At 49.6% G+C, this 15,054-nt stretch overlaps 1 protein-coding gene across 2 annotated transcripts in view; it reads right to left on the bottom strand.

The window, feature by feature from the left end:
- LOC138566146 (zinc finger protein 485-like) overlaps positions 1-15,054 on the bottom strand; it is a 435,444-nt gene that overhangs the window by 69,196 nt on the left and 351,194 nt on the right. For both annotated transcript variants that reach the window (XM_069643160.1, XM_069643159.1), the window contains exon 7: positions 3,325-3,414. In XM_069643160.1, the coding sequence (XP_069499261.1) occupies positions 3,325-3,414 (90 nt within the window). The remainder of the gene's footprint in view (positions 1-3,324; positions 3,415-15,054) is intronic.

Below are 15,054 nucleotides of genomic sequence, written 5' to 3'. Positions count from 1 at the left end.
CATTGGCGAACAGCATCTGAGCCCGGAAGAGGGGGATCCAAAGTAAAGATTCTGGTCAAAAAAGGGATCTGAGCCCGGCTGAGGGGGATTCAGAGTGAAGAGTGAATCACCCGACTTAAGTACTTGTAAAAGAACTTTGTTTGTTTGGTACATCAGGCCCTCTGAATCAAGAGACTTTGATAACTTAAGAGACTTGGGCACAGAAGGCCCTGATGTTGGTAATGGAACTGTATCCTCGTGCCGAAGAAGCCAGAGTGTGTGCTATACTAGAGTGAAACGCCTTGCCGCGTGCTGATAACTTAGGGAAGGGATGCCACTGGCTTAAACATCTCGACTTATTTTGTGAACACTTCTTTCTTTTTCATGAACATTACCCCACATTATTTGTAAATTAGTGGTAAGGATTGGGAATACGTTTTTGTAGTATAGGCCCTTTTACTTTGACAGGACTCCACTAGGACTGCCTTATCACTCCTCCTGCTCCTTGATCTATCAGCCGCGTTCGACCTTATCGATCACGACACTCTCTGCGGCTAACTTTTCCCCTAAAACTTGTGACTGGATTACCTCCTTTCTCCAAGACAGGGCTATGAACGTTTTTTTCTGATTCCGCTGCTGCCACCCCTAACCTCGTCAAATGTGGAGTCCCACAAGGGTCTTGCATCGCACCAACGCTTTATAACCTTTTCACCAGGCCTCTGTTTAGCATCCTGGACTCCCTGGGCATCTCATACACCAACTATGCGGATGACACAGGTGTTAATCCCACTCACTGGTGACTACAAAACTGACATGTCCAATCTCATGGCTATCTACTCAACCATCAAATCCTGGATGGCGGACAAATGGCTCTGCCTGAACAGCGAAAAAACGGAACTCCTACTTATATGCTCATCCACCACCCTGGGTCACCTCAGTCAGGAATACTCCTCTTTCACTATGGACAATATGCCCATCAAGGTGTCTGACTATGTCAAAACACTTGGCGTCTACCTAGACTCAAACTTCACCATGGACAGACAAGTAAACTATCAACACCTCCTCAGCCTACTAAGCAAAAATCATTAACGCAGCCAGACCATTCCTATCACGATAGAACTGTCTTACCATTGCCAGAGCCATTATTGGCTCCAGACTCTACTGCAACGCCCTGCTATCCAGGACGTCATGCAAAAACCTTGCTAAACTTCACCTTGCTCAAAATAACGCCCTCAGGGCAGCCACTGGGACCTCAAGGAGAGAACACATCTCAGAAATCAAGAGATATGTCAACTGGCTCCCTGTCAAACAGAAAATCATCTTTAAAACTCTCTCGCTAGCACACAAATGCCTCCACGATGCAGCCCCTCCATACCTTGTCCAGAGGATCGTTAAACACACCGCCACAAGACCTCTTAGAGAGGGGTATTCCAACCTCATCCTTGTGCCTAAAACTAAAAAGGCCCGTGCAGGCGGATCCAGCTTTCCCACGATAGCCGCCACACAATGGAATGCCCTTCCGCCCAACCTAAGAATGATCGATTCCCACCTAGCCTTCGGCAAAGCAATCAAAACACAACTCTTCCTCTAATACCACTCAACTGCATCCCATGTCCGACTAAACTGTCTGCATGCGTTACTGCTGTAATCCTGTGTATAGTGCTGCTGAATTTTGTACCTGTAACTAATAGACCTCTCGGTCACATTTGAACTGCCAATTGAAAATGCTTACACACTTCATGTAACAAGCGCCACAATGCCTCTGGGCTGCAGGTGCGCTATACACATGCAAATAAATAATTTTAAAGTTCATACCTTACTCCTATCTGTAGATTTAGGTTTAGATGGGCGTTTATCACACCTTTGTGAACGTTCAATAAACACCCTTGAACTGTGATCACTTCTGTCTAACTTTTATACCATAACTTCCTTAGAGGGTAGGGTGGGTGCCAGGAGAGAGAGAGAGAGAAAGAGCGCGAGAAAAAGAGAGAGAAAGAGTGTGAGAAAGAGTGTGAGAAAGAGCGCGAGAAAGAGCGCGAGAAAGAGCGCGAGAAAGAGAGCGAGAAAGAAAGCAAGAGAAAGAAAGAGAAAAAGAGTTAGAAAGTGCGCGAGAAAGAGCGAGAAACAGAGCGAGAAAGAGCAAGAGAAAGAGAAAGAGAGACAGAGAGAGAAAGAGAGAGAGGTGTGGTGGGTGGATGGGTGCAGAAAGTTAATCTCGGGAGGTTAAAAAAAAAAAAAAACTTCCATGCTCGCAAAAGTAGAAAAATTAAGCCTTTTCTCTTTAGAGAGCATTCTAGAGCCCGCTGCGTTTCACTTCTCAGGCTCTCCTCCTGGACAACGCAAGCAGTGCACTAGGCCACAAAGTGTAGGTCTGTTTTTTTAAGAATGACACAGGCGTCATTGCTGACATTAGAAGCTAATCCCAGCGTCAGGCACAGGACTCAAATCCTTGTGATTCCGGGCACACTTCGTTTTTCCTTGTGCACTTGTGCTGGCCAAGATATTGGGCCTCATTACGACCCTGGCGGAAATCGCGGTGCAAAATGCACCATGGAGCACGGCGGAAAGCTGCCGATAGCGCCATGGGGGTTGGCGGATTTTCCGCCCCATTCCGACCTTGGCGGGGCGGTAAATCCCCATCCCCCATTTTACCCTTCCCCATTCCCATTTTTGCCCCATAGGGTATAATGGGAGTGGGGAAGGCGTTAATTACGCCACCGTATTTTACGGTGGCGTAATTAACAAGGACCCGTAGCGCCATGGATTTCTCCGCCCGGAAAAAACAGGCGGAAAACGCTCCATGGCGCTACGGGAACTCGTAGTAGGGCGGACGGGTCCGCCGCGAATAACGCTGGCGTAAACCCACTCCGCCAGGGTCGTAATGAGGCCCATTGTGCTCTATCCAATAAAAGAATGAAACTACATCAACTTCTTTTTCCAGTTTTGTTTCTACTACCTGGCCTCCGTGACATTAGTTAATATAAAAGGCAATGGGCTTCATTACGAGTTTGGCGGTAATTCCGTCAGGATACTGGCACATGGTAATACCGTTACCGTTGGATTGCAAGTGCTGGGGTGACGGTGTAAATGCCCATTCATGTAGTCCCACAGGGCTCCATGGGCGAATTGCCGGTATTACCAACGCCTGTAATACCAGCTTTTCTTTGCTGGTAGAATGTCAGCATTACCTCCCACTGTTCGCTGCAGGGTATTCCTCCACCCCACCGGCAGACTTACTTTGCTGGTGGGGAAATGTGCATGTCTATGGTAGTTGTAATGAGGCCCAATATGCTCGCAGTGCATCCTCCCTGCACTGTGCCAACAAAGAGATTATCTGTAATTTACCTGCATCCGGACTGATCCCACTTTCTTCTCTTTCTGTGCAATGATAATCCCTCAGTTTTCCATCACCAGCAATACTGTGGAATGGGAGTCCTGTAGCACAAGATAAAAAGGTATTTTACAGCAATTAACATTTTAACTATAATGCAACATCGAGTTAGGTATAATAGTGCTCTGAGGCAAAGTTTTTTACAAGCATTCCATCTGCTGAATTGTCCTTGCAGCCATCAGTGAGAATGTCAGCAAAATCATATCGAACAATAAAATAAAAGGCCAGATGTATGTTTGTTCCTGTAAGCTTCTATGATGCAGTAGCTTCGCCTGTTGTCATCGCCAGAGGGAGCTGTTGGGTTAGGCTATATAGTGGTCCTATATTCACTGGAAAAACCTTAGTTAAGATACACGTACGTTGCACAGATTTAACGTGCAAAGGCCTACACAGAAGGCCAGTGTCTGTAATAGAGGCCCTTGCCTCATGGATGCCACCCACACCGCAACGGCTACGACAAGTATGGACCCTTCCTGCCCACCTAATACAGGTATGGTGCCTAATGTACCTTTTAAGATGGTATCTAGCAGTCCCCTGCAGGCTGCTGCCTCTACTGCCCCTGCAATGGCCTCAGATTGGCCTCCGGCAGCTTTATCCTGCCCACCAGCACCACGCCGGCAGGCGAGCTGGAGCCCTCCATCAAAAGACCTCCGCACAAGGCCAGTGCCTGTATGGCTCTGTCCGGCCATAGCGGACTGCTGGGCCCGTCAAACCTTTTCCTGTAGCCCACACTCCCCATAAGGCCCCAACATCGTAATCCGCTACCTTTCAACATACCCGCAATACCTGCTGCTATTTCTGCACCCCCAGTACTTTTGCCTTGCAGGGAATTTATGTGAGAATGTAATTCACCCGACCGCTCGTCGTCCCACCTGCTTTCTTCAAACGTAGTGAAGCTCGCCTGGCTGCCTACACGGAAACACCAATCAACCCACGAAGGTAAGAGGTGCCTACACCCCTCTCTGCCCCGAAGCACCATGCCAGCCAATGACCGCCGATACTGGTCCCTTGAGAACTCTGCACGCTTGTCAGGCAGACCCTCGGCTTGCGCCTGCATCCTCACCCAGGATCTGCCCAGCTTCCAGGCCAACTGCTATGGTCCCATTCCACCTTTATCACCTGGGATGACGGTGACTCCCACCTCTAACAGGGCAGCAACTTACACAGCTATTTCTCTCCCGCCGCCTAACCCCTTTTGCCTACACTGACCAGCATCCACCTTATGCCTGGATGCACGGTAACCATGCCTAACAACCTACCTGCCACCACCTTATAATATCATCACCCTCTTGCCGATACTCACTGACTTCGCTGCGGCACATGGCACTGCCGCCTGCACACCAAATGCCTCGCACAGAATGCCATTGCTGCCTCCTGCAGCCTTCATGCCCACACCACTCCGTCTTGTCTCACCACATCGCACTACTGATGGTGCAGAAAATGACCTACATGGCAACCAGAATAATGCATCCTTGCTGCCTACTGTATCTTTCCTGCCTGCATTATTATACTTTGCCTCACTGCATCATATTGATGCTTGCTCAGAAAATGTCTTGCATGAAAACTGTATCAATGTACCTTTGTCGCACCAGTACCTTTTCATGATTAGATTATGCCTCACTGCATCATATAGTGCTGCCTGTTTAGAAGAACAAGTTACTTACTAGCTGGTAACGTTCTTTCGATTGGATGTTCCTCCATCGTATTGAAAGAACGTTACCAGTTAGTAAGTAACTTACTTTCAATACGATGGAGGAACATCCAATCGAAAAAACGTTACCAGCTGGTAAGTAACTTGTTCTTTGAATGTATGGTGTCCTCCAAAGTACTCCACATCTTTGACAGACTCCCAAAGCAGTACCAGAAAATGGAGGAGGGAAAAGAATTTAGAGTACCCAATCAGATGGCGGAATAAAGAACTGTCTTAAAAAAAGCCATATCTTGACCATGGATCGCAAGCCAGGGAGTAATTTTTAACAAAGGTGTGGATAGAAGCCCATGTGGCTGCATCACAAATATTCCTACTAGGAACTCCCCATTGGAGGGCTGTGGAAGTAACTCTTCAGGAGGGTCCTTACCTGCCAATCGGTAACACTCAGTAATGGTGAGGATAATCCACCTGGACAAGGTCTGTTTGGTAACAGCCTGGCCCAATTGGTGTCCAGCATATCCCACAAAGAGTTGATCGTCCACTCTGACCCTGGACATCCTAGAAATATAAAAGCTAAGAGCTCTCCTAGGATCCAACCTATGGATTCAATCCTCTTCCTCACCAGGATGAGGAGGATAGAAAGAAGGAAGAACCACTTTCTGGCTCAAATGAAATTCAGAAACCACCTTAGGTAGAAAAGAGGGACGTACCCTTAGTACAACCCTGTCTTTGTGGAACACAGTAAAGGGCGGCTTAGAGTACAGTGCCTGCAATTCACTCACTCTGCAAGCGGAAGTAACCACAACCAACACACTGTCTTGAAGGACAATCTCAAAGGACAAGAGTACACAGGTTCAAATGGAGCACCCATTAGAAATTTCAAAACCAAATTCAAATCCCAAACCGGCAACTGGAAAGGGGACGGCGGGAACACATTAGTCAGTCCTTTAAGAAACTGAGAAATCAAAGGAATCTTAAAGTAAGAACATTCTTCAGACGAGCACTTAAATATAGACAGCGCCTCCAGGTAACCTTTAATGGTACCCACTTGAAGGCCCCTGTGGGCCAAAGAAAGTAAGAAAGACAAAACCATAGGAATGGAACACTGAAAAGGATCAACATTTTGTCCTCTGCACCAGGCGGAAAACATACGCCAACGGTACAGGGATTTTGTTGCTGGCCTATTGGCCGAAAGCAACACCTCCATCACATCATTCGGGAGGTCCCCATCCTTTCATCTCAACCTTTCAGATATCAAGCGTGAAGGTTGAGAGTCCTGACCTCTGGATGGAGAACCTGACGCCCCTCTTGGGGTCGATCCTCTTGGTAGGGAAGACGGGGAGGGCAGATGGACATTTCAAGAAGGTCCAGGAACCACGCTCTCAAGGCCCAATCCGGAGCAATGAGGATCATGTGAGATCCAAACCTCCGTAACACTTGAGGAATGACAGGGACTGGAGGAAACGCGTACAGCAGTGGGAATGACCAATCCACTACGAACGCGTCTCCTAAGGCTCCTCTGGGAGGAAATTCCCTTCAGCAGAATCTCTCACCCTTCCGGTTGGCACTGGTGGTGAAGAGATCCACTAGTGGGGTTCCCAAAAGGGTGAAGATCTCCAGAACGACTTCCTGAGCCAACTCCCACTCGTGAGAGATCGTGCTCTGCCTGCTTAGAGCGTCTGCCGCCGCATTTGCGTCCCCGGCCAGATGAACTGGCAAGAGCGAAAATCCCTGCTGGATGGCCCATAACCAGAGCTGCATTGCCTCTCTGCACAATGGGGGCGTAACCCTACTCCACCTTTTTTGTTGAGGTAATGCATGGCCACTGTGTTGTCCGTCATGATCAGGACACTCTTCCCCCGCACAGACGGCAGAAAAGCCTTCAGGGCTAGCCTGATGGCCCTCAGCTCTAACAGGTGGATGTGGAGTTTGGACTCCGACGGAGACCAACGACTGCTGGTGGTCAAGTTGTCGGCATGAGCGCCTCATTCTGTGAGGGAAGCATCCGTCACTACAGTCACCTCCTGCCATGGCTGCCAAAATGGCTCCCCCTCCATCAGGTTCCCTTCGTTGGCCCACCACAGAAGATCCTGGGAGACCGAGATTGGAATCTGAACGGGATCCGACATCTTGCTGGAGAACTGCGACAACTGCATCCCAAGGACCCATTGCAGGGATCTCATCCTCAGCCTGGCTTCTGGCACCAGAAAAATGCAGGATGCCATGAAGCCGAGCAACCTTAAGAATTCGAAAGCCGGGAGACTCTGGCATGTTGAAACTTGTCCACCATCTGCACAATGTGACTTCCCCAAGGACGTGTCCAACACAGCCCGGATGTACTGGAGCTGTTGGGAAGGTGTCAGATGCGACTTCTTGAAATTGAGGAAGAGGCCCAGCCTGTGGAGGGAGCGACAGGTGAGGCTAACGCTTGCTCGGGAGAACGCACATGGATCAGCCAGTCATCCAGGTAAGGGTAGACGTGAATCCCCCCCCCTCGCCCGAGATACGTTGCCACCACCACCATCAGCTTGATATGATATGATATGATATGATATGGTATTTGTAACGCGCCTATACACAAGTGTTTCAAGGCGCGACGAGGCAGGGAGGGGGGGACAAGGGGAGACAGACAACGATCCTACTAGGCCAGGTGTCATTCAGATCGCGCAAGTGCAGGGGTAGGGGAGTGGGAAAAAGTGCAGGGGGAAGGGGAGGGGGAAAAGTGCAGTACAAGGTAAGTGGCGTACGTAATAAATAAATAAATAGGACCAGCTGGTGGCAAGTGTGAGGTAAGTGCAGAACAAGTGCTGGGGGAGGGGGTGGCTGTAGGGATACAGAGACAGTCCCGCAGTGCAAAGGGGTTCCAGGGCATCAGTGCAAGTGGAGAGTGGCAGGGCCCAGGACCGAGGCCGTTTAGAGTGGTCCAAGTTGCAGGATCAGTGCAGTTTCAGTGAAAATTAATTAGCAGTTCAGCAGGGGAGAGGGAGAGGGAAAGCAGAAGCAAAGAGGAAGGTTTTGAGGTGCTTCCGGAACCGGAGATGGTTCTCCTCAAGTTTCAGGGAGGCAGGAAGGCTGTTCCAGAGGGAGGCCCCTGCCGCTTGGTGAAGACACTCGGGCGGAGGTCAATCTGAATGGCAGGACCCGAAACTGAAAGTGCGATTCACCAGCGGAAAACCTCAGGTACTGTCTGTGCTTTGGATGAATCAGCACATGAAAGTAAGCATCCTGAAGGTCCAGAGATACCAACCAATCCTGAAGTTGAAGGGCCTGGAGGACTTGAGAAAGAGTGACCATCTTGAACTGGTCCTTCCTGAGACATTTGTTCAACCAAACCAAGTCCAGGATGGGTCTCAATCCCCTGTCTTTCTTTGGGATCAAAAAATAAGGGGAATACCATCACTTGTTCCTCTCCGCTACAAGCACCAGTTCTATAGCGCCTTTCTCTAGCAGGGTCAAGATTTCCTGCACAAGGAGTTGATCTGGAAGCTTCATAGAGATTCCCCGGTGGATTGTCGTGAGGCCGCTTTAGGAACGGAAGGCAGTAGCCATGGGCTATGGTATCCAGAACCCACGCATCCAAAGTAATGGGTCGCCACTCTTGAGGTGCTGAGATAGTCTGCTCCTAACCGGCGAACCATGGGACAAGGCCTCATGACTGTTTTGGAGTGGCTGCGGCAGCGCCTGAAGGCAAAGAGGCAGCTGCCTGAGTGGCTTTGGCACCTCGATTTCCCCCGACCAACACGGGCACTTTTATGCTGACCCCTTTACTGGCAGCTCCTCTCGTTCTACCAAAGGTCTGCAACCTCTCAAGGCTCTTGTCAGCCTTGCTGCCAAACAAATGCGCGCAATCAAAGGGCATGTTCAATAGACAGGCTTGCACGTCCGGGGCAAAACACGGCTTCCGCAACCACGCAAATCTGCGTATAACGGTGCTCGCAGCCATGGACCGGCTAACACCGTCGGCCATGTCCAAACCTGACTGAAGGGATTCACACATGGCATCCTTGCCATCTTGCACGAGAGCAAGGAACCCATCCCTCTCTTCCCCTTTGGGAATATGCTCAGCCGCAAGAGAAACAGTTCCACAAAGTTTGTGAGAATCTTGCCAAGGCACAAGAGAAGTTGGCTGATTTTAGCACCATATTCGCTGCAGAAAACACCTTGCGTTCCCAACCGTTGAAACGTTTGTCGTCCCTATCAGGAGGGATGGTAGGGTATGCCGCCTACCTCGAGGTAGCCGTAGCCGCCTGAACCACCAAACTCTCGGGAATGGTGTGAGTGGATAGGTAGCTGAGGTCGCTACTGGAAGGACGGTATTTTTTGGTTAACTATGTGTTAACAGCGGAAGAGATTCCGGTGACTCCCAAGCAGCCGCCACCCCTTTCTGTAATGTCAGATGAAAAGGTAACGGACCTTGATCGTAAATGTCTGTTAGATCATCTTGCACAAAAGCTTCACGAGGACTGGACCAGCCCAGATACTCCGTGACCCTAGCCATGAGCCTCCGGTAGGACGACTCAGCATGCGGACCAGTCTCGGGCCTGCCAAATTCCACTTCTGGAGAAGTGTCCGGGCCACTAGCGTCATGAAGAGTTTGCCTCAACTCTTCCAATCGGCTACCCCCTGAAAAGACAGGAGCCTCATCAGGGTCAACAAGGTCCCGATTAAAATCTGACCTCTCCTCCTCCTCCTCATAGATGTCATCCAGAGGGAGGAAAAAGTCCATAATAGGCCTCACAGACTTGGAAGTAGCCTTCCTAGGAGGATCCCACACAAGTAGTACATTTGGGCCAAAAAACCTCAAAGTCGTCGAGGGCGCCGATGGCTTCGGCATAGATTGTGTCGATGGTTTCGCGTCGACGTCGACACGTGCGCCAATGGCACCATGGGCTGATACGAAGGCAAAGTCTCGATGTCGGTATCCGACGGACACAGCGCCAACGCCGACCTCGAGCCCTTAGCAGGTTTCTGCGGTCTTGCTGGGAACGAGGACCGAGACCTGGAAGCACGTCTCTTGTGACCATCCTGAGCCTTATCCGAACGGGACCTCAAAAGTTCCTGATGAGGATCACGCCGAGGACCCGAGTCCGAAGACGTGCGAGCCACGGATCGAGGCAGTTCCTTGACGGCTTTGTCAGAAGACGCGGACGGAGTTGTGCCCTGTGATTGGAAAATCGCCAACATCTGCTCCCTAAAGGCAGTTGATTCCTCTGGGGTCGAGGACTTAGTCGGGAAAGCCACTTACCTTGCGGCGACGTCCTCCGAGGAGGACGGGGAAGGCGACCGATTACAGCGATTCCTAGAATGCTGAGACGAGGACGACGAATGGTGGGAACCACTCCGGTACCGAGACCCCTGGGACTCCTTCCGACGCGTAGAGTCACACCTCGAATCGTCGGTGGACATACCCTTGGAGTTGGATGTACGGGACTTACTGGGTTTCGAACCCCTACCTACCTGAAGCTTTCCCTTACGCTCCCACAAGGCCTTAGCAGTCAGCGACTGGCATTTCGAACAGTCATCGGTGTTGTGACTCTCACCCAAGCACCAAAAACAAATGTGATGCGGTAATTGACATTTTCAACTTGCAGTCCCGGCAAGTCTTGAAGCCAGACCGCAGAGTCAGAGGGGTTGAAGAAGACATTGTTGATGAATAGAGTTGCGCTGAGTCTCCGAAGCAAACACGTTTGTGGAAAAAACGGACCTGAGGCTACGGGCACCGTGCTTCCTAATTATAACATCCGGTAACGTCGCCCTCGATGGAGGCCTTTGAGGGACATCGACCAGATGCCATCGATGCAGGATGCCCTCTGCCGAAAAACTTTCCGAAGTACACAGCTATGGACATTACATGTCAAAGATGTGGAATACATTGGCGGACTCAATCCATTCAAATATGTTTTATATGGTGACCTCGACAAAGTACCCTTGCCACCTCCAGTACCATTTCTGCCTGCGCTATTAGATTTTGCCTCACTGCATCATATTGCTGCCTGCTTAGAAAATATTTTACTTGGTGACCTCAGCAATATACCCTTGCCACCTCCAGTAACTTTCCTTTTTTTTAAAAAAAAACTGTATTTAAGGTTCTAGGCAAACATCACAAAGCAGTCCAGTAGGCACGTACAGAAAGATCAAAACATTGGCATCAGACACGATATTACAGCAGACCAGGTATATAGCGAGAGTAGTTATGCAAAGCAAAAACACCTGCCTATTGAATAAAAAAAGATGGGAGAAAAGTGAAACACAGAAAGCCAAAAGTGCCCAAGTACCAGACTGTGAACGACCCCAGCCAATAAGACACATAAGGGAGTCCAAATGTCCTTGGGCTTACACATCGGGGAGAGTGAGGCTACATACATTGCCTCCCTGTCAAAGTTACCTCAAAAACAGTAATCTCCCTCAATTTTTGTTGATGTCAGAGTTACAGACAAGATCTCGCAATCACTCAGCATGCGTCGGTCCACTCGTTGACCTCCAATTGCTAGGCACCCATTTTTCAGCTATAATACATGCTACATTAAAAAGTTGTCGGACCCCACACACACCTTGTCTATGTCGCACAAAAAAGGTCCTTGACTGGTGCCAAAGTAGGGGGGGATGTTCAACATATAATGAAGAGTTACAGCAATGCTTTCCTAGACAATTCCAGAAAATATCTATTGTATTCACCGGGGAGCGGCTGCATTTCATACATTCATTAGCGGCACCCTGTATGAATCTAGCGAATTTTGCCAGCGTGTAATGCAACAGCAGTTGAAATTGGATCATCTATATTGTGCACTTAGCCACACATCTTAGTGAGTGCACAACAGTGCTGCCATTGGACATTTGAGAATTGGAGCCCAAGATCTTGTTCCCACCTTGATCGTATCATCTTCGTGGGTTGAGCATCAAGCACTAGCTGATCCAAACTTCTCGAATCTCTCATCACACCCCTTTTATCCTCTTTTCTGGAATCCTCTCAAATCTTCAACCCTGCCCAGGCTGGTTTTAGGCCGGGGAGGGGCACGGAAAGTGTGCTCATTTCTGTACAAGATGATATGTCCAGGTTAGTTGATGCGGGTGGAAGTGGTGCCTTGATTCTGCTGGATCTGTCTCACGCTTTTGACACGGTTGACCACCCCATCCTCCTTGCACGCCTGGCGCAGATTGGGATATCTGGTTCTGTTCTTGCATGGTTCACCTCCTTTCTCTCTGACCGTACACAAACCCTTGCCATGCCCCCTTTTCTTTCTTCCTCCTGCCCCCTCACTTGTGGTGTCCTACAGGGATCCTCTCTCCCCCCGATCCTGTTTAATATCTATATCTGGGCACTAGTCTGCCTCATCCGCTCTTACAGACTTGATGGTTATTCCTATGCTGACGACACCCAAATCTTGATCCGTTTAGACCAGGTCGAGGTCGAGGTCTCGTCTTGCCTTCATGACTGCCTGAGGGCAGTCGGTGTTTGGATGGACCAGAATTGGCTCAAACTTAATGGCGATTAGACAGAGGTAATGGAGGTGGGTTGTCCTTCCGACCCCTCACTGTGGACCTCTGCTTTTTGGTGCACCTGGGTGTTATTCTCTCTGCGTCTCTTTCTATGTCCAACCAGGTCACTGCTGCGTGCCAGTCTGCCCACCACCAGATCAGGGTCCTTAAGTAGGTTCTTCCCATGATACCGGAAGCCATCTGCCCCCCCCCGTGGTGGCGGCGCTAGTCCTTCCGCGGTTGGACTACTGCAACTCTATATTTGTCTCAACCGACTGGTCTTATACAACGGCTCCAGCGCATGCAGTACTTGGCGGCCAGGATAGCCACTGGCTCTCCCTACGGTGCTCATATTTCGCAAGTGCTTCGACGACTCCATTGGCTTCCGGTGGCCCAGCGTGTCCATTTTAAGTCACTGTGTATAGTTCACCGGGCGATCCACGGCCAAGGAGCAGAGTTTCTGCAGTCCAGATTTTCTCGATTATATCCCGGAACGCGACTTACGCTCCTCTACCACCAATCTACTTATGGTTCCAAGATTTAACCGTGAAAGGATCAGTGGCAGGGCCTTTTCCATTACAGCTGCCAAACTCTGGAACAACCTTCCACTGTAACTCAGAGGCACCTCCAACCATCTTGGTTTTAGAAACGCTCTTAAGACCACTCTATTTTAGCCCTCCTTTTCCATTGGTCTTCCTCTTGAGCAGGCAGCTTTCCTCTCTAGCGCCATGATGCCCTTGGGCGACCGTGCGCTCTATAAATTCAGTTAACATAACATACAGACTAGACACCACATGCCTAGGTCCACCCCTGTGACAATGGCATCTATGAGCGGATGTGACTCTGGCTCATGCGGAAACATTTGCCACAACCATTTTGCCGCAGCTCTGATGCTATAATATTGCAGGATAATTATTCTGCTGCTACCAAGTTTAGCCACACAGTTATCAAGAGACACAAAGAGCCCATCTGGGAAGAGGTCGCCCAAAGTCTCCCCAGGATTTGTGAAAGTACGGTTAGTATAGCAGTGGCAACGCGCTTGTCTTGGAAGCAACATGACGCAGAGCAACACAGGTTTGAATCCCAGGTCGGAGCTTAGAAACCGCTTTGGTATTTAGCGGGTTATAAAAAAACAATTATAATTATAAGTCAAGATCGAAAGTGGGAGACAAACCAGGAAAGTTCCAAAGCAGGACTTTGGAATGGTAAGGCACTGGGAGATACAGTCTCCGGAACAGCCTAGCCCAGGCGTTAACCATAGTGCATACTGGATCAAAAGTGCAGGAGTCTATATGTCTACTACTGAATAAACCCTCCTGACCCCCTCCCCCAAGTTTAGAGGGGAACACCATCTCTCAAGTGCCAGATGTACAACCTCAGGCCCCACAGAATACCAATACCATGCATACTGTGCCTGTGATACCAGGTACTACAATTCCACAGCAGGGGCCACACCGATAAGGCTGCATGAGCTTATCCCAACTCATATAGGCAATACCCGATCCCCACAGAAACCCCACCATCATGGAGCGAATGGAATAAGAAAAAACAACTACCTGGCCAGAAAGGGATGTGACAAAAGAAAGAAAGGAGCTTGGGAAGAACTATCATCTTCAACAGGGATGGTCTGCCATACAGATCTCACCTCTCCTCTGCAGGTGCCTCCTTCTGGAATGGCTCCCTGCCCCTCATAAACTTGAGCCGGACCACCTGAGGTTACAGAAGCAGCTGAAGACCTGCTTTATCTCCCTCTTTCCCCTGCTGACCTTCCTGCCGCTGCACTGACTGGTTGCCTGGCTGCCCTCAGAGTCTCACTGGGTACCATGCTTCTTTATGACCAGTCTCCCCTGCACTGCCTCTGGGCCTACCACACACTTAGCGGCTATAACTGTAACCCTACAGTCCCCTGCCTCCTTGCACTTACCCAGAGCCACGCTTACCTGGCTGCTCATCCTCAGACCATTGCTGCCCTGATGGCACTTCCCCTTTCTCTCCCCATGCACTTTACGTTGTTTGCACTTGCATGATCTGAATGACACAAGGCCTAGTAAGATCGTTTGTTTTATCCTCCCTCTGTCTTCCCCCTTGTCTTGTTGCGCCTAGAGACACTTGTGTACAGGCTCGTTATAAGTTACTTAACATATCATAACATACAGCAAGATTGGCAGCTTGGCCCAGATCTTAAGTTTAGCCTCCAACTGTTGCATATATGCAGCATAATTATCTGCATACCAAAGTATGCTGGTGTCTAGAGACCGTGATGCACAGATATTTGAACCAGGAATCTACCAGCAGAACCACTGCAGGTCAGACATTGGAAGCACAGAATTCTTAAAGGGGGAACAACTCAGATTTGGATTTACTGACACTGTAGCCTGAGTATTTAGAGAACACATGCAGTTCGTCCATCACAGGGCCAAGGTTTACCTCTGGATCCCGAACATACAACAAGGTGTCGTCAGCATACATGGATATGACCTGCGTTACCCCCGGCATAGGTACAGTAAGGGAGATAGAGGGACGCATCGGGGGTGTCCTCTATGTAAATTGCTATTTG

The sequence above is a fragment of the Ambystoma mexicanum genome, chromosome 2p, assembly GCF_040938575.1.
Source record: "Ambystoma mexicanum isolate Mex_15411 chromosome 2p, UKY_AmexF1_1, whole genome shotgun sequence".
Classification (NCBI taxonomy): Eukaryota; Metazoa; Chordata; class Amphibia; order Caudata; family Ambystomatidae; genus Ambystoma; species Ambystoma mexicanum.
Note: the sequence above shows the minus strand (reverse complement) of the source record. Positions and strands in the feature narration are given on the sequence as shown.